The 25726-nt window shown below is 34.3% G+C and overlaps 1 protein-coding gene across 1 annotated transcript; it reads left to right on the top strand.

Annotated features, from left to right (window-relative positions):
• The first annotated feature begins 596 nt into the window (after window positions 1-596).
• LOC109790668 (putative boron transporter 7) lies at window positions 597-5761 on the top strand. Its single transcript, XM_020349857.3, has 14 exons — window positions 597-853; window positions 1391-1496; window positions 1607-1689; window positions 1781-1973; window positions 2073-2211; window positions 2300-2465; window positions 2582-2748; window positions 2975-3148; window positions 3465-3560; window positions 3650-3766; window positions 3866-4173; window positions 4473-4740; window positions 4849-5010; window positions 5105-5761. Exons 2-14 carry the CDS (start codon window positions 1402-1404, stop codon window positions 5126-5128), a joined length of 1992 nt encoding a protein of 663 aa, XP_020205446.1. The 5' UTR covers window positions 597-853; window positions 1391-1401; the 3' UTR covers window positions 5129-5761.
• The last annotated feature ends 19965 nt before the right edge of the window (window positions 5762-25726 follow it).

The following is a 25726-nucleotide window of genomic DNA, read 5'->3' as shown; positions in this document are numbered from 1 at the left end:
CTATATTGGAAAACATTAAATATACTTTTTAACATGCTTCTATTATACTCCCTATTATTTTCTCAAGATTTATTACAGATTAATTATACAAATTTATAATTTCTTATAAATTTTAACAATTATAAAGAGTGCTGTTGTTATTATTTTTGTGAGAGAAAAGAATCAATCTCTTCCAATTTCTGACAAAAAAAAATGTTGTTGGGTAGTTTTGTCTGAATGTATTTTGAGGAAAAAATAGACTAACTATTAATTAATTATTGTAATAATGTTATTGAATCAAACAAAGCTTGTGATTGTAACATCACATATTTGAGTGGAATAAGGTGTATAATTATTAATATTTGAGTAAATATAGGACTTAAAGTAGTTACTACGTCTGCATGCATGGGACCACAAGCATATCACATCACATCACAGCATAGACCTAAGACCCCTCCGAAATCCTAGGACGTTCAAACGGATCTCCCCTGTTTGGGCCCCACAAAACCCGGTTTTAGAATGCTAAATTTTTGCATTACCATTTGACTCTGACTGTGGTGTCCCTCTCTCTTCTCCTCTCCAGAGAGAGGGGTCCCACCAACTACACCATTTCACCAACCAACATACTTCTCTTATTTCCTCTGCCTCCGTGTGGACCCATTTTTCACTTCATTCTCAATTATCTTTCTTAATTAACGCTGATATCATCATAATCATTCTTTCTCATCCTTTTTCTTTTTCTTCTCATTAAGTCATGCTTTGGTTCTGCTTGTGCCATCCTCAAACGCCTTATATAATTGCCCTTGCCTCTGCTTAATCTTCTTCATCCCGTTTCCCTCGTTCCACATTGGTGCATTCCTGAGTCTTCTCAAAAGTGAGCACCCTTTCTACTTAACTCTTCTTTAATCATGCTTTTCATATAAAAAAAAAACATTTTGTTTATATCCCATTTTTATTATTCCATTATATGCTTTGTTTTTTTGTTCTGCCACCGTCAAGTACTAGCTGATCATTGAGCATGTCATGTTCATGCGTGTGAGCTTTGACTGGCCCCTGATTGCTTTCCTAGATTACCATAAAAACAAGAAACAATATGGATTCCAAAGATTTCCTATATTTTAAAATGTGGTTTTTGATGAAAACACACGCGGAAACTCTACAGATGCATTTTCATCACATGTATCCAACTATTGGCTGTCATTTCTTTATGAGTCAATCTTGTCCTTTCTTTTTGTCTTTGACTCCACTATCCATCTCTCGTTCCCTCCTTTCTTCTTATTTAATTGCATGCTAATAGACTTCACTACCCAAAAGTTCCTCACACTTTCTGAGTATCTTCAAATGCAATCACTTTTCTGAAAGTTGTTGATTCACATATCTAATCTGTGCTGCGCAAAATTTCCTCCTTCAGCTGTGGGAAACATGGGGGCACCATTTAAAGGAATAATTGAAGATGTCAAGGGAAGAGCTCAATGCTATAAACAAGATTGGATTTGTGCAATCTGTTCTGGAGTTAGGTAATTTCTGTCTATCTTGGCCAACACATTGCATACTTTCTTTTTGTTTCCTCTAAATGTTGTGTATTTAATATTTATCAGTAAAATTCTGATTCATGCTTCTTTGGCAGCATATTGGCTCCAACTTTCTACATATTCTTTGCTTCTGCTCTTCCAGTCATTGCTTTTGGTGAGCAGCTTAACAGGGATACAGGTAAAAAACAATCTCTTTTATCAACACCCTCAAATCTTTCATATTTGATGTTCTATAAGTGAGCTTCCATATGTTTTTTTTTTCCTAACAGATGGAAGCTTGAGCACAGTGGAAACATTGGCATCTACTGCCATTTGTGGAGTTATTCACTCAATATTAGGTGGCCAACCATTGTTGATTTTAGGAGTTGCTGAACCCACTGTCATTATGTACACTTATTTGTACAGCTTTTGCAAAAATAGGCCAGAAGTGGGGGAGAAGCTCTTTCTAGCTTGGGCTGGCTGGTACGGCATTTTTCAATATAATTCTGTTTCTGCTTTTCCCATTTCTTGAATCGTCGTACACTACATGTTTGTCTAACTAAAATGTTCACTGTGTTGCAGGGTTTGTGTTTGGACTGCATTCATATTGATTCTGCTTGCAATTTTCAATGCTTGCACAATAATCACAAGGTTTACAAGACTTGCAGGGGAGTTATTTGGCATGCTCATAACTGTTCTTTTCTTTCAAGAGGCTATTAAGGTGTTGCTTCCTCTTCCTAGCAAAACACATTCTAAATTTGGCACTGCAGAACTCAACATGACAGTTATTTTTAAACCTTGAACCACAGGGATTGATAGGCGAGTTCAACACGCCCAAGAATGAAGATCCTTCCTCAGTGGAATTTCAATTCCAGTGGCGGTATACTAATGGATTGCTTGCAATCATTTTCTGTTTTGGGCTACTTGTCACAGCCCTAAAAAGCAGAAGAGCAAGAACGTGGCGATATGGAACAGGTAAATGACGCCAAATGTCTTGCAAAACAGAGCTCGTATACAATGATGCTTGTGTTGTGTTGTTAGGCTTGATTTATCTTGTCACTTGTTTGATTCTTATTTGGCATCCAATGCAGGGTGGCTACGAGGATTTGTAGCAGATTATGGGGTTCCGATGATGGTAGTGTTATGGACTGCATTATCTTATGGTGTACCAGGCAAAATTCCACACAATGTTCCTAGAAGGCTCGTTTGTCCCCTTCCCTGGGACCCTGAATCTCTCTATCATTGGACAGTAGTAAAGGTACTGCTATACATTGAGCTCAATTTTTTCCATCCAAAATGCATTCTTTTGAAACAGAATTAGATCATCAATTGGTTAAGGTTGCTTACCAAAATACATTGTTTTCTTTCTTCTGTTGATTCTGTCCATGCCATGTATGCATTATGCTTTTAGGTTAGGTGTTGGTGTTCAACATTGTAAAGGTACCCTTGGTTTGTATCCATCTAACAGTTACTGCGAACTGCAGGATATGGGGAAGGTACCCTTGGTTTACATCTTTGGGGCTATTCTTCCAGCTCTGATGATAGCAGGCTTGTACTTTTTCGATCACAGCGTAGCTTCACAGATGGCACAGCAGAAAGAATTTAACCTCCAAAAACCATCTGCCTACCACTATGATATTTTGCTGCTTGGAATAATGGTATGTTATTTTGTCTGTAACATCCTCCTTCAAGCTTTTGGGTCTATTTGAATAAGCTTCTCCAGCTAAGAGAGAAAAATAGGAAGAATAAAATAAATATTTTTTCATAAGCTAAAATTAACTTATATATAAGTTAATTTATATAAACTCTTCTCCGTTAACTTCTCTAAAATCTTATTATTAATTCATGCATAAGAAGTTTATTTTGATTTTTTTCTCTTAAAAGTGCTACCGGAGAAGTTTATTCAAATCAAACCCTTTATGTCATTCCATGTTGGTTAAGTTGCCTGACATATCTATATGATCCTTCCCTTAGACTCTAATTTGCGGGATCCTTGGCCTTCCTCCTTCAAATGGAGTCCTTCCACAGTCCCCCATGCATACAAAGAGTTTAGCAGTTCTTAGGAAGCGGGTAAGTATCATCTATTGGTCAGACTCGTGATTCTCATTTCTTAAATTTCAATTTAATTTAGATTCTTGTTTTCCATTATCAATTTGCAGTTGATCCGAAAGAAGGTGGTGAAGAGTGCCAAGGAATGTATTAAGCAACAAAGGACCAACTCTGAATTATATGGAAAGATGGAAGAAGTGATTGTAGAAATGGATACAGACCCTACTGTAAGTATTGTTGTTGATTTGATAGGTGTGTGTTTTATTGTTTTTGTGTTTGAAGGCACGTCCAAGACTAATACAATGTTTGTTTTGACATTGATGCAGGATAAAGAATTGGAGACTTTGAAGGAAGCTGTAATGAAATCCGATAAGCGGGATGGTACAGAGGAAAAATTTGATCCTGAGAAACACATAGATGCATATCTACCAGTCCGGGTTAATGAGCAAAGAATGACCAACTTATTGCAATCTCTTCTGGTTGGTGTATCAATCTTAGCCATGTCTGTTATCAAAAGGATACCAACCTCAGTTCTTTGGGGATATTTTGCTTACATGGCAATTGATAGTCTCCCAGGGAATCAGTTCTGGGAAAGGATATTGCTCCTCTTCATCACCCCAAGCCGGCGTTTCAAGTAAGTATAACCTAACCTTACGTAAATTTTTCTCTAAGCATGATGGTTTTGTAATTGATACGTTAATCCTGGCTTTCAAAATTTTCTTTCCTTTGTGATGAGAATACTTGTTTCCCAACAAGCAAAACCAATAATATAGCACCAGGGTGTGCATTTAAATTTACATTTTTACTAGATTTCCTCTGGTGGAAGATACCTGTGGTCCTTACTAAAAAAAAATTACATCTTCACTAGGCATTTTCATATGCTGTAAGAAGCTAATAATGTATTTTGTCATGTTTCTTGTCTATTTTGGACAGAATTTTGGAAGGTTCTCATGCCTCTTTTGTGGAGACAGTACCATTCAAGACCATAGCTTCATTTACTGCCTTACAGATGGTATATTTTCTGGTATGTTTTGGGGTGACATGGGTACCAATAGGTGGAATATTGTTCCCGGTACCATTCTTCCTTCTCGTACCTATAAGAGAACACTTGCTTCCAAAGCTGTTCAAGCCTAGCCATCTTCAAGAACTAGATGCTTCTGAGTATGAGGAAATTGTTGGTGCTCCACATGGTTCAAGGATGGTACGATTCATCCCTCATTTCTTGTTATGACAGACCGTGTGTTTTGTACATTTGTTTGTTTTGTATATTCCAAGTTTTTCACCTTAGGAACTGAAAATGTTTAATCAGGAAAAGGAGCAAAATGGTTCTGATTCCGATGAAAGCTCGGAAGACTTCTATGATGCAGAGATATTGGATGAGATGACAACTAATAGGGGAGAGCTGAAACTTAGATCTGTAAGCAGCTTCAATGATAGAAACCACAGCTTCAACGAAGACAGACACAATCAGGTAACTGGCTTATATATAGAATCCTTTAAGGTTTAAACTTACAATAATGTCTAGTATTTAGTATTTACTATGTTTGTGTGATGGACTTGGACAGGTTTATCCTGGAGGTGGTGTTTGAGTGTCGTGAAATCTCAATGCACCCACCATTTTTTTAGGATGCAGAAAAGGGTTTGATATGATAGTATGTTCCTATGGAAAGGAGTGCTCATAATTGTTGTGGAACAAGAAAGGATTCAATTATTTGGAGATGATCTTCAGTTATTTGGAGATGATCTTCTGTGGAACAAGAAAGGATTCAACCGGTGGAAGAGATGAAATGCAAAAGGAGAGAGATGTGGACAAAAAATGCATTTGAACTTTGAAATGGGATTTCAATATTGGCAGTAAAACACTGAGAAGTTGAGACAAAGGTTAATTCTTTCCTTAGTTGACTACAGAGTTCACAAAAAGAGGAGTAGGGTTGGGGTGGAGGGAAAAGACAGATATGTTATGAGGGGGTAAAAAAGAAAGGAGAACATTCTTTTTAGTTGAAATATAGAAAAATGTCGGTAGAACATTCTTTAATTTTTTGTTTACACATTCTTTTGATTAGATACAGTAGAGTTAGCAAGGATACTTTCTTAGAGCATTCAAGGACACTCCAATAGAATAGAATTTGATTGATGTTTTTCAATACAAATAAATTGTTGAGCATTTTGTGTTCATCATAAATTTTATATCAAATGTAAGTAAGAATTTAAATTCTCATGTATCTCATCTAATTTTATGTTTGTATTTATTTATTTCTTTGGGTGACAAGCAGGGGTAAGGCCCTCATAAAAATTAAACGAGTAACCTAAAATAGGGAGATACAAAACTAGGAAGAAAGAGACAGAGCTGAAGAATCAAAATTCTATAAGATCAAACTGACGTAGTCCTCAAGTAGATTATAAGCAAATTAAGCTACTTAGTTGATATTTATACCATTAAGAGTTTGTGATTTTCCATATAAAAACACTCTTTAAAAAGCAAAATTAAGATTTTCTCACTGTGATATTAAATATATTTTACACTTTCTGATTTTGTAAGTTTGGTTAAAAATCTTACTCGTATACATCGGTGATAATTGTGGTGATTATCTGCGTTATTTAAAGAGTGACTTTGTAGCTTGGGAACTTAAGTAGCTTTAGTTAGAATTTGTATTTGAATTTAACTCAACTCTACAAATTGGCTTGTATCATTATGGTTATTTTACGGTTTGTTTAAGGAAATGAGTGTTAGCATACAAATAAAGTTACATATCATTAGAGTTTATAAAACACATCCATACTTTATTGATTGAAAGACTTTTTGAATGATGATAAAAATTAAAACCATGAAAGTGAAAAATTCAAAGAGGACAATATATACACTAATGTAGAGTGTGAGCGCAAATACTCCAAATAACTCAATAAAAGTAACAAGATATAATATTCTTCTTAATAAAAATATATCTCCATCAAACAAATCACAAATATTATAACATAACCCTTCGAGCTTGTTCCAACACTTTAATAGTATATAAAAATTAATATATAGTTCAACTTAGTGATAAAGAATTGAAATAATTACATAAGAGCTTAAGTTTGATTTTCACTTTTGTTGTGATTTGTGTGTATGTTCTATTTAGTTGTGCAACTTTTTTTTCTTCTTTTTTTTCTGTTATGTTTTCTAATATAGTTTGAGAACTTCATTGATGTTATAAAGTATGTGAGGGAGATAAAAATTAGGTTGTAAATGAAAGAAAACCAAAATAAAAAGAGAGAGACAACTCAATAAAAACTCCAAATATAATACAAATTTGACTTAAATATATTTTTAGTCTTTTAAATTTAAGATAAATTTATTTTTAATTCCTTAAATTTAAAATTGGTCTTTTTAGTTCTTGTTATTTCAAAAAAAATTGTTTTAGTTCTTATATTCAAATTTTATTAAGAAATCTATCAAATACGGCTACATAAAACCGACATACAGATATTTCTATTAATAAAAATATTATATTAAATCCAGTTAATATTGTATAACTATCTCAATCTGTCACTTTCAAATATATTATCAATAACTTAAAAGACTAAAACGAGATTTTTTAAAAAAATTATAGAAATTAAAAATAATAATTTTAAATTTAAGGAACAAAAAATAAATGTATCATAAATTTGCGAGACTAAAATAGATTTAAACTTTTTATATTAGTGTTTCTTTACTAGTAATTCACAAAACTACCATCTATGAGCTGGAAAAAAAAAACTTAAAACTGGATAAAATGTAGAAATCTCCAAAAGAGTGATAAGAGATCTAAAAGTTTGAGGCCTGTTTGTACATTTGGGCCTTAAAACTTCATTATTATTTACCCAAGTTGGTAATGGTAAATATATAAAATTTAAAACAAATAAACAAACTAAATAAAGTACCAACTTTAAAATACAATTAACAATAAATAAAATACTTAAGTTAACTATTAATGCTAAATATAATAACATTATAATCAATAAATTCTAACCATAAGTTAAGTGAAATTGAGTGCAAATGAGAATTTTATCAAATTTTAAAAGAAATTAATTATTGAAAAAATTCCTCTCATAAAATTTGTGACTAAATTATTGATTTTTTCGTACTTGAGGAATAATTGTGAATCTTATATTAACGAGTAGACTTCATGATTGCAACATAAGATATTATTATTTATTTTATATATGCATTAGGGGTGTTATACTAACCGTATCAAAGTTGACTGAGACCAGTTAGACTGGAAGTTAAAGCCCAATTATGATTTTATTATATCTAGTTGTGTTAGTTATTGATAAAGCATTTGGCTATAAATGCAAAGTGATTGTTACTGTTTTTCTAATCACTAGAGAATTTCTAGATTCTATCCTCTAAGAAAATGTCTCAATCAGAATCTAGAATCAATAAAAGTGTTGAGGGGGATACAAGCATTCATATACGGAGAATATGGGAATGATAATTGAGGTCAAAACTTTGAGTATTAACTAAAATTTCCCGGAAAGGTGTTGAAAATTAAATGTCATTTAATATATATTTTTTTCCATTGCTTGTGTATTTAAACTGCTTACAGTAACACTTAATTAAATGTCATTTGTTTTATATTTATCAACTAAGCTATTAATTAATATTATTAAATATTTTAATTCAATAAGTTTACTTTTCAGGTCTTAATATATAACATATACATTTTTAACTGATTTATAAGTTTTTGACTAATTTTATCGTCCTTCTTTTCAAAATAAAAGAAGTTTTTCTTATTTTAAAACTTCTCGATCGGTAATCTTTTCGTATTAAAGAAGAAGTTTATGCAATACTTTTTCGCTTCAAAAATTTGTAACCAACAGCTCATTTCACACTAACCATATTACATTACCACCGATGCCATGTTTAGAAAAGATTATTAAGTTGTATGTTGAGACATCGACTTAAATTTGCAAATAACTTTAATAAGTTGTTTTTATGAAGTTAAATTTAAAATTTATGACTATTTTTCAACAATATTTTCTCTTTTAAGTTGATTTACTACATAAAATTAATTATTTTGTTGTATGCAAACAAAATTAGATATCTTAAAAATGTTTTTCAGCAAGTTTATTTAAACAAACTTTCATTTTGATTATAGTCAATTATAAAAATAATAGATTGATTATTCATATAATCAAATCATTGAAATAATTTAATTTTGACAGTTTTCTCAAACACATTCTAAATAGTAAATGATTCTACCGAATTTGTTATTTTAGAAAATAAGATGATCAGTTTTTTCAACTTTAAGCTGAAAATCACGGAGAACAATTCTTACGACAAAATATTTTTAATTATAAAACAAATTTGTTTTTAAATTAACATATTAAAGTACAAAAATTGTTATTATTCTTGTATTTCCACTCTCTGCTATAAACTAATTTAAAATCAGCTATAATTATGTGTTGGGATTCAAACAAGTCTCACATCGATAAAATAATACAACAAATAACAACTTATATAATACAAACATACTTCAATGATTGAGAGGCCTTTTGGGTGATGACCAAAAGCAAAACCGTGAGGGCTAAGGCCCAAAGCGGACAATATCTCATCATTGTGGAGTATATTTGTGTAATAACCTTATAAAAATAACTCATAAAATATCTTCTCAGACAAATACCACAAAAATAACCCCATCAGTGGTATCAGAAGAACTACTTTCAATGTCATGCTTTATGACCAAAAAACCCTCAAAAGCTTGGATTATTGATAGTGGTTGTACAAATCATATGACCTATGATCGAGAACTCTTCAAAGAACTCAACAAAACTGATATCTCTAAAGTTCAAATGGGGAATGGAGCACACCTTGCAGTAAAAGGCAAAGGAACACTTGCTATTAAGAGTCATTCAGGTTTTAAATTAATATCTGATGTTTTATATGTTCCTGATATTAACCAAAATGTGTTGAGTGTTTCTCAATTATTAGGAAAATGCTATAAAGTGTTATTTGAAGATAAAAATTGTGTGATTAAAGATATACACAACAAAGAAGTATTCAATGTTCATATGAAAGGCAAAAGTTTTGCTTTAAATTTGGAGGAGGAGCCAATTATAAATGAAGATACAAGTGAAGAACACAAAGATGCATGTCTTCAAAAGAAAGTTGATGATCAAGAGGAGAATGAAGATGATGAAAAATCACCTTCAAAAGAGAAGTTCGAGACAAATGTTAAAGTAGTCCCACTCAAGAAGAATTACAACAAAAATCACAAAAAGAAGAAACCAATCAAAAAGAGAAAAGGCAGATTTTGAAACTCAAATTAGGTGATAAAGATATTCAGTCAAGGAGGAGTGTTGGGAATATGCTTAAATATCTTTAGAAGATTAAGTTAGTTTTTTATAAGAATATTTTATTTATATTTCAAATATTTAGATTTAATCTGTTCTGATTATTTTAAGATTTATTTCCCTATTTTAGAATAGGATAATATCAATATTTGATTTTGTATAACAAATTTTCTCTATAAATAGAGACTCATGAATAAAATTATATCATGCTCCCCTGATAAAAATAATTCTTATAAAATATCCCCTCAAACAAATACCATAAAATAACTCATCATTATGTCATCAACAACTAAGAGAAAACTAAGGAGAAAAAAAGTTAGTGGGGAGATACTATTGCACAACAATGGATACCCATGATAACAAAAGGTTTAGGAATCAATTATTGTTTCCCTGACAATAATAAGATGATCACCATCTCTTATAAGATTTAAATTAGGGATGGCAAAAATACCCGCACCCGCGGGTATTTGCGGATAAATCCGCTACGGGTAATAAATGGATAGGCTAATTGGATAGCTGCGGATAATGGGGACGGATAATTTTTTACCCGTTTATAAATGGGGCGGGGGCGGGTATGATTATATCCATACTCGCGGATACCCGTTTAATATTATTTCTTAAATATCTTAATTATCCTTATACCACATAGCCCTAAAACTACACTATCTCATCTTATTTTCTTACAAAAGTGAGGTTGATAAAGTTACTAACATGTGTTAACATGTGTTAAGCATGTTATAAAATTATGTTAGATGTAATTTGATTAATTTTCTAGCTTTGATTGGACCAATAAGATTTATGTAATTTAAGTTATTTACTTTCGTTTGGAATTATGAGATTGAATTATTGTAACTTTGTGATAAGACTTTAATTACTTGTCAGATTGATGTATTTTAAGTTATTGATTATATTACATTTTTATTATTATTTCAACAAAATTAACGTTAAATACAAATTCAAAATTAACATTAAATTTTTATTTTTAATATTTCAATGACATTAAATATAAACTTAAAATTATTTGTAATATAATCTTTTTAATTTTTTAAAAAATTTATAAATATCCATGGATATCCATGGATATCTGTGGGTATTCAAGAAATTCATGGATACCCGCGCAGATATGGGGTGGGTATGAGGCCAATTTTCATTCAGCGGGGTGGGGGCGGGTTTACTATTACCAGCCCCCATGGGGCCTCATTGCCATCCCTAATTTAAATCGTCAACTTTAGCTCTATCTGCGGTCAAAATTTTGGTGGCAGATATATCAAACTTTCTGGCACCAATATTTAGCAACTCTTCAAGAGACTTGGGCAACAAAATAAGCTTTCCAGTATGTGTTCCTCTTGATTATTGAAGTATATTTGTATTATATAAGTTGTTATTTTTTGTCTTATTTTATCGATGTGAGACTTGTTTGTATCCCAACAGTATGTAAGTGTATTCTAATTGAATTCTCTATATAATATGCAAAAAAAGTAACACTTGCTTACTATTTTTGGGACATCAGAAAATAAGCTGTTAAAGTTAAAATCACCAAGAATAATTCTAAATCCTCTTACTAATTTTATTGAATGGGTTTTTATATTTCCAAAACATTAGATGCATTTTCTTTATAAAACACTACTAAGTCACCAATTATTCCATGTTTTACTTACCATGATTGGCTTTTGAGATCTGTATGGGTAAGAGCATTCAGCCACCATGTAGCCGAAATCCCATCGACCACCGAATGGCCAACCTGGTGGCTGATACCTGATCGGCCACCAGGTACACCTTACACTCAAGGATTACCCTTAATCAAGAATTAAGGGTTAATCACACCAATAAGCCGATTAGGGACGTATTACCTAATATGGTAATCCTGTTGCAGGGTCCATGGAGATCAGGGTCCATAAATGTCAGTATAAATAGCTCATGTCACGAGGTAACGTCACTGTTCATTAATTACTATCGATATCTGTGCTTGATGGAACTACTTGGTGAAGATTGTTGTTCATCCAAGTTTCCATGCAAAGGACCAAAGAACTCTTGAGGTAGAACTCCTTGAGGTGGCGGAATCACCTTGGAGGATTCTCCAATGGTGGAGGAGCAATGGAATAGGTTCGGTTATCTCCTAGCTTGTGAAGGAAGCTTGAGGAACCAAGGAAAAGTTTGAAGAAACTTTGATAGTAAACTTAGAGAGAGAGTTCTCTTCGATTTTAGGAGAGACTTTTGGGAGAGAAATATGAAGTTTTATTTCTCAAATGTTCAAAAGTGATTACAAGAGAAAGATTTACAAATTTATAGGGAGAGGTAGCTTCTAGGAGAAGCTAACCTTAACCATGGTTCACTAGGAACCATGGTAAGGTGTAGCTAACCATCCATGATTTCTAAAATTTGTAGGAGAAGCTAACCTTGACCATGGTTCACTTAAGAACCATGGTAAGGTCAGCCTAACCTACCAAGGTTTAGAAACTTGGAGGAGAAGCTTCAAAAACCAAGAAGAGTAGCATAGAAATTTCGGCCAAAGAGAAACAAGTGAGCTAGGCGGCCAAGACTCCATTTCCTCCTTTGAATTATTTCAAAAATTGTTGAGTTAGTTTAGTTAGGTTCATCAAATGATGATGAGACCTAGCTAAATCAAATTTATGAAAAATTAGGAGTAAAATGAGTCTAATATGCAAAATTTTGCCTAGGCCCAACTCAGGCCCATTTTCTAAACACACTCCCTAGCTTTGCTAAATGTCACCCCCTTTCCCTACTGAAAAAATAGAAAATGAATGTATCAACAAAGGAGGTTAAATGAAGTTAAACTCTCCAAGTAACCCACCCTAAAATCAATATACAATCACTAATTAAAAGCAAGTAAAGTGTCTCACAAATACAAAGGCAAAAATAAGCCTATACAAACATCCCCTCCCTCTTGAAAAGGATTTGACCTCAAATCTCGACGATCTTCATGATTATTGGCCACACCTACAAATATATAATAAAATTCATGAGAGGTGATATTCTCAACAAATAAATGTGAAAGGTATATCCTAGAAGGAATCATTTCATGGAACCTAAAGAAATCTATGATACTAGACCTTCTAATATAATGAATAGGATCTCTTAAACATAGACTAGGTATATTACTAAATCCTAAAAATGTGCTAAAACTAAAACTGTAGCACACTAAAGACTTAATCCTAAAAACTAAAACATCTTGCCTAAAGTACCCTATATGGTAACCTAGGCATTTCCTAGAAAATAAGGAAAATACTACTAAGAAATTTCCTAAACAATTTTAGATTATATTATTTGTTGGATAGTTATGAAAAGAATTTGTCACAAGGAACCTTGAAGGTTCATATTTTATATCCAACAAATGATATATTCCATAAATTGGGTGCATTACTGACACAACTAAAGTAGGAAAATTCCTACACAAAGGAAGACTATCTACCTTGGGCACCACCAAGGAAGTAGCATGAGAAGTGGAACTAAGTGAAGTCCACTTCTCCTTCACCAAATCTTGAAGTTGAGACTTTTTTTCTTTAAAAATAATGGATTTATGAATCTCCTCCTCAAGACTAGTGGAAGAATGAGGGCAAGAGTTAAGATCTTTATAAATAAAGAGAATTTTTTTCATAGGATTTTTAGTACTAAAACAATTCTCTTTAGTCACAAATCCTTTAGAGGATATTTCTTCCTCTTTACTCTTCCCTGCACAAAGCTCTCTCTTTTTTTTTTCTATTTCTTCTTTTCTTTTGATTTTCATTTGTCTTCTTCTTTTGTGTTTTCTCATGTCTTCTTTCAATTTTTCTTCTTCTTGTTTAAGAATTCTCAACTTCTCATCTAGGATAGCAAGTTTGGACTCTCTTTCAATTTTCTCCTCTTTTTGAAAGGCCTCTTGCTTCTTCCATAGTTTAAGTGATTTTAGCTCTTTTGTTAAGTAAGAAATGCTTTTAGGAGAGCTATTACTTCCACTATAGTTGGATTGTTGAGACATTTTAAACAACAAGATTTTTCTCTTCACACAAAAATAAATTTTAAGAAAATAATATTTTTGAAGTGCTTAGACTTGACACTTAGAGGTCTAAGAGTACAAATTGAACTATGGAGGGAGGTGAGCTACTAAAGAGCCACTTAATAACCAAGCCTCTTCAAGTAAAAATCTCTAAACCCCCTTGTACGTTTGCCTTGCACAAAATAATTTTCACAAAGATATTTTTCAAAGAAAAATAACAAACAAGTGCCTAAAGTGTACAATTAATCAATACTTGAAAACATAAATGGCAAGAAAACATAGATTGCTTGAAAACTTAAATTGCTGAAAACATAAATTGCTTAAAACATAAATTGCATGAAATCTTAAAGACAAGAAAACATAAACTAGGCGTTGAAAGCAATTAAACCTATGTGAGAGCTTAAAAGGCACCAAAGACCTTCAAGAACCCTCTCACAAGTACTACATGGTTTTACTATTAGAACACCTAAAGAGAGATGGAGATACACCAAAGGCACTCCAAGACACTCCTTAATAAAGGCCTTGTACAAAAATTGAAAATTAAAAGATTACAAGAAAATGAAATGCAAATTTACTTCAAATGAAATGCAAATTCACACTCCAAATGAAATGTAAATTCACACCAAATGAAATGTAAATTCACAATCAAATGAAATTAGTGGCTGTACTTAATTTCAAAGAAAACAAATTAGCCACTAATTAGAGACAAATTTTAGAGATAGATTTTGTAAGGAAATATAGGTTTTAGAAACTAAAATTTCGGTCACTAAAAATTGGTCTCTAAATTTCACAAAATTTTCTAAAATTTGTTGCTCCTTCTCTTCCAATCCCAACCACCAATAATGCAGCCCTCACAGGTGTATCACTCTTCTTTTAGAAGCAACCTTGACTTTGGTTACTTCTAGGTGTTTGCAAGAGACCTTCCACTAAGAGAGAACAAGCTCCCTAAGCAACCACTAAAGCCTTCAAGTTGACTTCCTTTGACTTGGCCTCCTACACCTTTTAAGAAGCACTCAACAACCTTCAATTGCTGGAATATTAGTGCTAAAACTGAAAAGGCACAATTTATAATGGCTACACCAATTGGTAGAATGAAATGAGACAAACTAGAAGGAGTTCCACAAAAAAGACAAGCAAAAATTAAGGCAAATTTAGAAAGCTAGCACACAAAGGATAACCGATCAAAGGCACTAGAATGGATTACAAAAACAAAGCTAAGATTAGAAACAAAATTAAGACACAAAATATGTGGCTGGACTGAAAATTAATAGGCAAAGATTTCACCAAAATCGAGAGCTAATTCACACAAAATTTTCACTCCTTTTGGCTTTTTCTTTTGCTATTTTCTTTCTTTTCTTTTTGCAAAATATTTTTCACTTCTTTTTCTTTGATTAATCAGGAGTTTAAATGCCTTTTGAACAATTATAGGTCTCGGCCTTAGGCTAGAAAAACTGCAGAAAAATATTTTCACAAAACAAGAGGTGTTCACAAGCATGTTTTCACTAGTGCTTCACAATTTTATAGTATTTTTAGGTCAAATTTTTAGGCACTATTTTCTTTTGTTTTTCTCATGCATTTGGAACACATACACCTCTGTTTTGCCTTTGTTTCTAATGTATAAAATTTGTTAAAAGTTTCAGCCACACAATAAGACTCAAGGAAACCTAATAGGAATTAGTGTTTAGTAATTTTTTTTTGACAAAACTTTTAACAAGACATAATAGAAACCTAACTCTAGGAAATTTGCTAGAACTAATAGCAAATTATGAACACAAATATGTAAAACAAAAGTACATATAGGTAAGGTTCAAATTCAAAAAGAAAAATACACAAAAAATTTCGGACACAAACAACACACAAAAAATTAGGTCAACAAGCTAGTCTAGAAATTTTCAACATGAAAAAGACTACACATGACTTCTAAGACAAAACAAGTGATTAAAAAATAAAACTAATGCAATATGAATGTTGTCCAATCACGGATACATGTTAAGGAATGGAGAGACTCAAACAAACATATAAAAAAATGCACAAGAACAAGAATCCTAAAAGCACAAACCGAATTGATTCACAAGAATTGGAAACAAGCAAAATATGAATCAATTACTTCTCATGAGACATATAGGACCCATCAAAATATGAAATAAAACTAGATCCATACAGCAACACAAATTTAGACAAAGATAAGGAAGGAACAACACGGATTCAATGAAGAAAAAATTAGAAACACATAACCTCAAGAGCATTAGGCTCTAGATACCAAAACTGATGGAACTACTTGGTGAATATTGTTGTTCATCCAAGTCTCCATGCAAAGGACCGAAGAAATCTTGAGGTAAAACTCCTTGAGGTGGCGGAATCACCTTGGAGGATTCTCCAATGATGGAGAAGCAATGGAATAGGTTGGGTTACCTCCTAGCTTGTGAAGGAAGCTTGAGGAACCAAGGAAAAGTTTGAAGAAACTTTGATAGAAACCTTAAAGAGAGAGTTCTCTTCGGTTTTAGGAGAGACTTTTGGGAGAGAAATATGAAGTTTTATTTCTCAAATGTTCAAAAGTGATTACAAGAGAAGGATTTACAAATTTATAGGGAGAGGTAACTTCTAGGAGAAGCTAACCTTAACCATGGTTCACTAGGAACCATGGTGAGGTGTAGCTAACCATCCATGGTTTCTAAAACTTGTAGGAGAAGCTAACCTTGACCATGGTTCACGTAAGAACCATGGTAAGGTCAACCTAACCTACCAAGGTTTAGAAACTTGGAGGAGAAGCTTCAAAAACCAAGAAGAGTAGCATAGAAATTTCGGCCAAAGAGAAACAAGTGAGCTAGGCGGCCGAGGCTCCATTTCCTCCTTTGAATTATTTCAAAAATGGTTGATTTGGTTTAGTTAGGTTCATCAAATGATGATGAGACCTAGCTAAATCAAATCTATGAAAAATTAGCTAACTCAGGCCCAATTTCTAAACACACTCCCTAACTTTGCTAAATGTCACCCCCTTTCCCTACTAAAAAAATAGAAAATGAATGTATTAACAAATAAGGTTAAATGGAGTTAAACTCTCCAAGTAACCCACCCTAAAATCAATATACAATAACTAATTAAAAGCAAATAAAGTGCCTCACAAATACAAAGGCAAAAATAAGCCTATACAAAGAAACTACTATATGTACAAACATATGAAAAAGGTCTTTAAGATCATCCCATTCCTCTTGGTTCTTTTAAGATATCACCTCTTGGATTCCTTGGCCTTGGCCATAGTCTATCAGTGCTTGTCCTGACTTGAGCGTTAGAGTGCCTTTTGCAGGTACCCTCCCTCTCATTGGAATATTGGTTCAGAGCTCTCGTTCGGCCTTCAGAGTACGAGAAGATTACTAGTGTGCCCTTCAGACAAGTACATTTTGGCGCCCACCGTGGGCCGAATTGAGAGTTTTGAGAAAGCAAGTCAACAAGATCAAAGCAATGGCTAAGACAAGGAAGACCAACACAAAAGACCACCGATCTGAGGAAGAAGAGGACCCCGTCGAGGTTGTTGACGAAACAGATCTTTTTGAGATCGTTCGGCAGTTAAAGAAAGAAATGGCTGCCTTGAAACAACAAAGAGAAAAAGATGCGAGAGAGCTTTCAGCCTTGAAAGCGGAGAACGCCGCACTGATGAATCAAGATTCGTCATGGAAGCCTACTCAATCAACCCCTACACAAACCCAAGGTTCTTTCTAGTCCCACAAAAATCACGCCTCTGTCCCTCATGTTTCGGTTGCGGCACAAGAAAAACCCTCATCGGCCGTGCCCACCATCGAACGGCCGGTGCACCCCGCGCCGGTTGGATCGCACAGACACCCTTTCATTTCCTCTATTATGCAATCATCTTTGCTGGATAATTGGAAGTCCTTGCCGATCGACAAGTATGACGGCACAACCGACCCGGATGAGCATATTGATGTGTTTCTTACACAAGTTACGTTAAGCACCACAGACGATGCGACCCTTTGTCGGATTTTTCCAACGTCTCTGAAAGGCAGGGCCTTAAGTTGATTTACTCGGCTTCCTCCCAATTCCATTGATTCCTTCACCACTCTGTCCTCTCAGTTCACAATCCAATTCGCTACAAGTCGTCCACACCATCTAATGTCCCTGTCACTAGTTAGCCTTCGACAAGATAAGAAGGAATCGCTTCGGGCGTTCATGGATCGGTTCAACAAGATAGCATTAGAAATACGAGACCTCAACCCAGCGGTGGCACTTCACCACCTAACAATGGCTCTAAAACCATGGCCTTTCGCTAATAGTATTTGTAAAAAAAAACCCCACGAACATGGATGACACGCGTCATCGGGCTGAAAAGTACATGTAGATGGAAGAGTTGGCCGACTTTTGTAACCAAGCTCGAGCCGAAACCATGAGAAAGGTAGAGAAGCTGACAGAGCAACCCTTTCAGACCCGGAACAAAGAGATAACACTTCAAGAATGGTTAACCCGTGGTCTGAAATAGTCCCAATACACACCTCTGAATGCAAGTCGGGCAACGGTGCTCGAACAAGCCCTAGCATCAGAGGTGTTGGTCATCCCAAAGAGAGCGTCAACTCCCCCCCGAGCCGATACAAACAAATCTTGTAGGTATCCGGACATTCCACGGAAGAGTGCGCTGCCCTCAGGGATCGGATTGAAGACCTAATCAAACAAGGACAACTCCAAAACTTTGTTGATCGGCCAAACTCGTCTCGGAATCAGCTCGGATAGACATCGCCGCGAGCGCAACCGATCAAGGGACAGGAAGGAAGAACCCCAAACGTCACATAGGCGTGTAATCAACACAATTACCGGAGGCTTTACATCAGTCGAGCATCCGTAATCAAATGGCCAAGCCAAAGCCGCCAACAAAGTGATTCTCTCGGAATTGAAGAGACTCTTGGGCTCAGCCAAAGGAGTCTAGGCCGAAGAGCTTTCAGAAGTACTATAGGCTTATCGTTGTACCCCCAGTCCACAACCCAAGAGACCCCCTTCCGATTGACGTATGGCACCGATGCAATGATTCTGGTCGAAGTCGGAGAGCCTTCATTTCACCGATCACATTTCGATGAGGCTTCAAACGGCGCATCGCTATGGGCCGAGGTCGATATGGTGGATGAAGTGCGCGATAGGGCTCAGCTTGTTGCCGAGGCGTGCAAACAAAGAATGACTTGAAGGTTTAATTCCAACCTCACCAAAAGAGACTTTAAGGAAGGCGACCTAGTGGAGAGCGTAAGGATCGGTGAGACGCAACCCCCGCGAAGGCAAGTTAGCGGCCAACCGGGATGGCCCGTTCCGAATTCGACACAACCTCCAAAATGGAGCGTACAAGCTAGAAGAGCTTTCGGGAAAAATCATTCCCAAAACGTGGAATTCGATCCACTTGAAGACTTACTACAATTGACTTTTTGTGTAATATCCAAGTAATCGATGTACACACATGGTGCACTCTTATCTTGATCGGTATTTTCTTCCCTTATAAAAAAGTGAAAAGGGATTTTGGCCGACAAGGTTTTTAACGAGGCACCTATTAATGAAATTCAATTCATTTTGCTAGTATTCTCGCTCTTGATTAAACTTCATAGCTCAAACAAAAAGGCTTCCCTCCCGAGTGATCCAACTCGGCCAAGGATGCGCCTTCAGAATTCATTCAAAAAGGCTTCTCTCCTGAGTGACCCCACTCGGCCAAGGATGCGCCTTCGGAGTTCATACAAAAAGACTTCCCTCCCGAGTAACCCCACTCGGCCAAGGATGCACCTTCAGACTTCATTCAAAAAAGGCTTCCCTCCCGAGTGATCCCACTCGGCCAAGGATGCGCCTTCGGAGTTCGTACAAAATAGGTTTCCCTCCCGAGTAACCCTACTCGGCCAAGGATGCGCCTTCGGACTTCATTCAAAAAAGGCTTCCCTCCCGAGTGACGCCACTCGGCCAAGGATGCGCCTTCAGAATTTGTACAAAAAGGCTTCCCTCCCGAGTGACCCTAGTTGGCCAAGGATGCGCCTTCGAAATTCGTACAAAAAGGCTTCCCTCCCGAGTGATCCCACTTGTCCAAGGATGCGCCTTCGGACTTCATTCAAAAACGGCTTCCCTCCCGAGTGACCCCACTCGGTCAAGGATGCGCCTTCAGAGTTTTCGTAATCAGGCTTCCCTCCCGAGTGACCCCACTCGGCCAAAGATGTGCCCAGACCTATACAAGGTTTCCCTCCAGTGCATTACCGAAGGACCCCCGTTCGGTTTTCACTCATTAGGGTCCCTAGCCGAATGACCTATCTCGGCAAAGTTACCTTTAGAATTTGCTAAACAGAGCTCCTTCACCGAATGACTTCACTCGATTTTTTATTCAAAAACGTTCATTCCACTAGTACAAAAGAGGTATTTCACGTCGGTTGTTTTGAGCTTTTTACGTCAGAAAAACTTACCGACGTTAAAATGGAAGACGTAAAATTTACATCGGCATTGTAAAACCGACGTAAATTTACGTCGGACATATAAAGGTCCGACGTAAAAAAGTAGCAAAAAATTTATAAAAAAAATTACGAGTGCAAGTAGAACGGCCCGTTCTGTAAGGAGAACGGCCCGTTCTGCAAGGAGAACGACCCGTTCTGCAATGATCTCCAATCAGAACGGCCCGTTCTGCAAGGATTAAATTGACGTAGTCCTCAAGAAAATTATAAGCGAATTAAGCTAATTAATTAGTTTCCTCATGGACACTATTAGAAAAGTGTTATTTTCCTATGAATTTTCCTGCAAAAAAATATTCGCAGAATCTTTTTGCAAAATTTCCTGTAAAAAAATATTCGCATATTTTTTTTGCGAATTTATTTGTGAAGAATACTTTATAGGTATTTTTTTTTATAAATTTTGCTACAATTTTAATGATCATAGAAAAAAAAATTCGTGGTAAAAATTTGCAGAAAATATTGTAAGAAATTTATTTTTTTTTCTTGCAGATTTTCTTGCAAAAATAAATTCGCAAGTAATGTTTACTAAATGGTAGAAAAAATTTACAGGTAACTTTTCTTGCGGATTTTCCTGCAAATTTTAATCCACAGAAAAATAAAAAAATATTTAAATTTATAAGTTTAATATTTTAAAAAAACTTCTAGTCCCACATCGATTGAAAATAAAACAATTAAAGGGCATATAAGTTGGGGCAACACTTACCTTACAAGTTGATTTGTATGGTTGAGTGTTGGCTTATAATTTACAATCTTAGAATTTAAAAGATTATGTATCACATGTTGGAGGCATGGAAAGAAATGCTTTGGATGAATTCATTGTGAGCATTTGAAAGTTGAAGAATTATTGATAGAATTTATAGTAATTTCTTTAATTTTCTTCGTAAAAAATATTCCTGTAGGATTTCTTGCGAAAAAATTTCGTAGGAAAGTTTCTTGCGAATTTTTGTTGGAGGCATGGAAAGAAATGCTTTGGATGAATTCATTGTGAGCATTTGAAAGTTGAAGAATTATTGATAGAATTTATAGTAATTTCTTTAATTTTCTTCGTAAAAAATATTCCTGTAGGATTTCTTGCGAAAAAATTTGCTGGAAAGTTTCCTGCGAATTTTTTTTTGCAAGAAACTTTCCTACGAAATTTTTTCGCAAGAAATTTCGTAGGAAAATTTCCTTTGAATTATAAATTTCGCAAAAATATATTATCCACGAAGGTATTTCCTTTGATACCTATACTATTAAGAGTTTGTGATTCTCCCAATAGAAACACTCTTTAAAAAACAAAATTGAGATTTTTTGACTGTCATATTAAATATTTTTTTACACTTTCTAATTTTGTAAGTTTGGTTAAAAACCTTACTTGTATACATCAGTGATGATTATTTGTGTTATCTAAAGAGTGACTTTGTAGCTTGTGAACTTAAGTAGCTTTAGTTAAAATTTATATTTGAATTTAACTCAACTCTACAAATTGGCTTATCATTATGGTTATTTTACGGTTTGTTTAAGGGAATGATTATTGGCATACAAATAAAGTTACACATCATTAGAGTTTATAAAACACATACATACTTTATTGATTGAGAAACTTTTTGAATGATGATAAAAAATAAAACCATGAAGGTGAAAAACTCAAAGAGGACAATATATACACTAATGTGGAGTGTGTACACAAATACTCCAAATAACTCAACAAAAATAACAAGATATAATCTTCTTCTTAATAAAAATATATCTCCATCAAACAAATCACAAATTTTATAACATAAACCTTTGAGCTTGTTCCAACACTTTAATAGTGTATAACAATTAATCTATAGTTCAACTTAGTGATAAAGAATTAAAATAATTACATAAGAGCTTAAGTTTGATTTTCACATTTATCGTGGTTTGTGTGTATGTTCTATTTAGTTGTGTAACTTATTTTTTTCTTTTCTTTTTTGTCTGTTATGTTTTCTAATATAGTTTGAGAACTTCATTGATGTTATAAAATATGTGAGGGAGATAAAAATTAGGTTGTAAATGAAAGAAAACCAAAATAAAAAGAGAGAGATAACTCAATAAAAACTCTAAATATAATATAAATTTGACTTAAATATGTTTTTAGTCTTTTAAAATTAAGATAAATTTAGTTTTAATTTCTTAAATTTAAAATTGGTCTTTTTAGTTCTTGTTATTTCAAAAAAAATTGTTTTAGTTCTTATATTTAAATTTTATTAAAAAAATCTATCAAATACAACCACATAAAACCTACATATAGATGTTTCTGTTAATGAAAATATCATATTAAACCTAGTTAATATTGTATAACTATCTTAATCTGCCATTTTCAAATATGTTATCAGTAACTTATGGGACTAAAACAAGATTTTTTTTTAAATTATAGGAATTAAAAATAATAATTTTAAATTTAAGGAACCAAAAATAAATGTATCATAAATTTGAGAGACTAAAAAATATTTAAACTTTTTTATTAGTGTTTCTTTATCAGTGTTTCATAAAACTACCATCTATGAGCTGGAAAAAAAAACTTAAAACCGGATAAAAATGTAGAAATCTCCAAAAAAGTGATAAGAGATTTAAAAGTGTGTGGCCTCTTTGTAAATTTGGGCCTTAAAACTTGATTATTATTTACCCAAGTTGGTAAGGGTGATGAAGATTTTCGCAAACCTATCACTTGGCAAGTGAACCAAGTTTCGAAGTAGTGTTTAAAGATCGTCCTCAGGGATTTGCGTGTTTAGTAACTCTCGCTCAAATGATTTAAAAGAGAATGAGTTTAAAAATTCAATTGAGTGAAAACAGATTCAAACAACACAATAAGGCAAATGTAGTAAAGACAATGATTAAGAAACAAGGATTGGCTCAGATGCACTTGCTAACTCATAGATCTTCTTAGCATAAATGCAATTCTAATTTCATTATTTCCACGTTCATTAAATAATCCAACAAGATTCCTCAAGGTTGAATCCTAAAGTCATTAAGCTCAAAACATGATTCCTCAATGTTTTGAGTCTAACACTTCGCATTAAGAACAATAACTTGAACAATGTGACTAACCAAATCAAGTCTATTCCTAGAACAAGAGGTGATTAGGTGCAAGATTCAGTTCGGGTTTTCGAAAGCGTTTTCCAACTGGATTCAAAAGCCAAAATTCATACAACGGTTGATCAAGCCGATATAAGCGTTAAGCGAAGAATCATTACACAAATAATGAGATCAAAATGCATATATTTAAGAAGAAGAGGAGTTAGTAGTTACATCTAACCAATCCTTAAGAAGTTTAGCCACCCATGGCCATTACAGAATCAAAGAGTGAAAAGAAGAAATTACAAAGCAAAGGATGAAGAAATGGAGTTGATCTTCGTTCCCAAAGGATCCAGCTTCCAAGTCTCTGTTCTTCCTTCGTTCTTCCTTCTTCACAAGCTTTTCCCCTGTTTTTCTCTGTTAAATTCATAATCCGTATCATCCCCCATGTTCCCTTTTATATCAGCTTTAAAACAAGGCCAAAAAGTAACTTTTATTTCCACGGCTACAACTGCAGATCCACGGCTATAGTTGTGGAGAGTCCTTCAGGGTGAAGAAACCTCCAAGGCTGCAGCTGTGGGTTCACAGCTATAGCTGTGACAACTCCTTCAATCTTAAGGAACTTCCAACGCTCAAGCGGTGAAGCCACCGCTATGGCTGTGAGTCTCTGGAGTTTTTATTGGGTCTTGGGTGCTTCCACGGCTTTAGCTGTGAGTCCACAGCTTTAGCTTCAACTCTCTGGAGCTTCAAAGTACATTTCAGATTTCCACAGCTATAGCTGCAGATCCACAGCTATAGCTCCAACTTTCTGGACCTCTATATTCTTCCCAGACTTCCACAGCTCGAGCTCCAGATCCACAGCTATGGCTTCAAGTCTCTGGAACCAAAAATGAGCATTCCAGATTTCCACAGCTATAGCTGCAGAACCACAGCTATAGCTGCAAGTTTCTGACCTTCACAATTTCTCCCCAGATTTCCACAGCTCGAGCTCCAGATCCACAGCTATGGCTGTGGATCTCTGCCTTCCTAAAAAACCTGCAAAAAATGAGAAAATTCCTTAAGATTTTGCTACTACTCCTCTACTCTTTTAGTATAACTTGATTCTTTAAATAAAGGGGGTAAAATAACATATTTAATATCTACAATTACCAAAAAGAGTACCAAAAAGTTGAGTGCAAATCATGCATAAAAGACACTCAACAACTACCCCAACTTAATCTCTTGTTGGTCCCCAACAAGATACCAATCAAAAACCAAAAAGGTTACTTCCTACAATGAGATTTCTTCTATATCAACAATAGGTAAACACTCAATCAATTCACCATCAAAAACCAATTTCTACTCACTGAGGTGCCCACAACAACAACCATGCCCAAACACAAAAATTGTAAGGCAAATCATAGCATGAACATTACAAACCAATATCTGAACATACTCTCTCAACAATGGCTCTCCAGGGTGAGTGTTTCTCTCAAGTCCATTCATCATTTCTATGAACATAAGCATTGATATCATCTCTTCAGTATTACTCTTTGAAAGAAATTAAGGATCACAAGGACTTTTTTTTGGAAAGTTGAGGGTTGACTGAGGCTTGGTTAACAAAGGAATGTGGTTTTTCAGATTAACAGGGTTTAAACTCAAGAGAGTAAAATGAACATGAACCAAACACTCCACTTTGCTCACTCTAAATATTCAACTCCAACCAGATCTCTCAGCCCAAAATCTTCCTCTAATTACACACCCTCTTTCCTTAAGGTTCTTTGCCTAGATTTCAAGAGGTCCCTCTCTCTTTTAAGACTCTTTGTACATGTGCTTGCTTATTTTGCTCTTGATTTGATTTGATTTTTTTTTTTTGTTTTTGTTTTTGTTTTTGTTTTTGTTTTTGTTTTTTTGTTTTTTTTTGTTTTTGTTTTTTTTTTTTGTTTTTTTTTGTTTTTTTTTTGTTTTTTTTTTTAGATCATGAATACAGGATAATGGTAAGATGAAACTAACAAGCACACTTGACTATAAGCAGAAAAACATGAAAGAGAGGTGACTCTTCCCTTCAAATTGCATTGGCTTACTTTCTCCATTTTCTCTCAACTTGACAACTCTAACCAACTACCCCAACTTAATTCCCAATTCATTTTCATTTCACTCTCAAAAGTTTTGGTTAGGGTGATGAGTTGGCATTTGGGAAAGGTTTAAGGTGATTTGAAGGTTAAGGCTCAACAGGTTTTAAATGATGAATTCAGTTATGGCTGGCTGTTTGGCTCTAGGCTTACAAAGATTTCAGTTATTTACAAGGGAATGCCTTGATCCTGTCCAAAACTTTCTCACAAGAACAATCATTCAAGATTCAACCAATGCAAACACATATATTATGATGATGGCTCTCAAAAGTGGAAATATATGAT

This window comes from Cajanus cajan, chromosome 6 (genome assembly GCF_000230855.2).
Source record: "Cajanus cajan strain Asha chromosome 6, NIPB_CcT2T_4, whole genome shotgun sequence".
NCBI classification, from domain to species: domain Eukaryota; kingdom Viridiplantae; phylum Streptophyta; class Magnoliopsida; order Fabales; family Fabaceae; genus Cajanus; species Cajanus cajan.
This window is presented reverse-complemented; position numbering and strand designations above follow the sequence as displayed.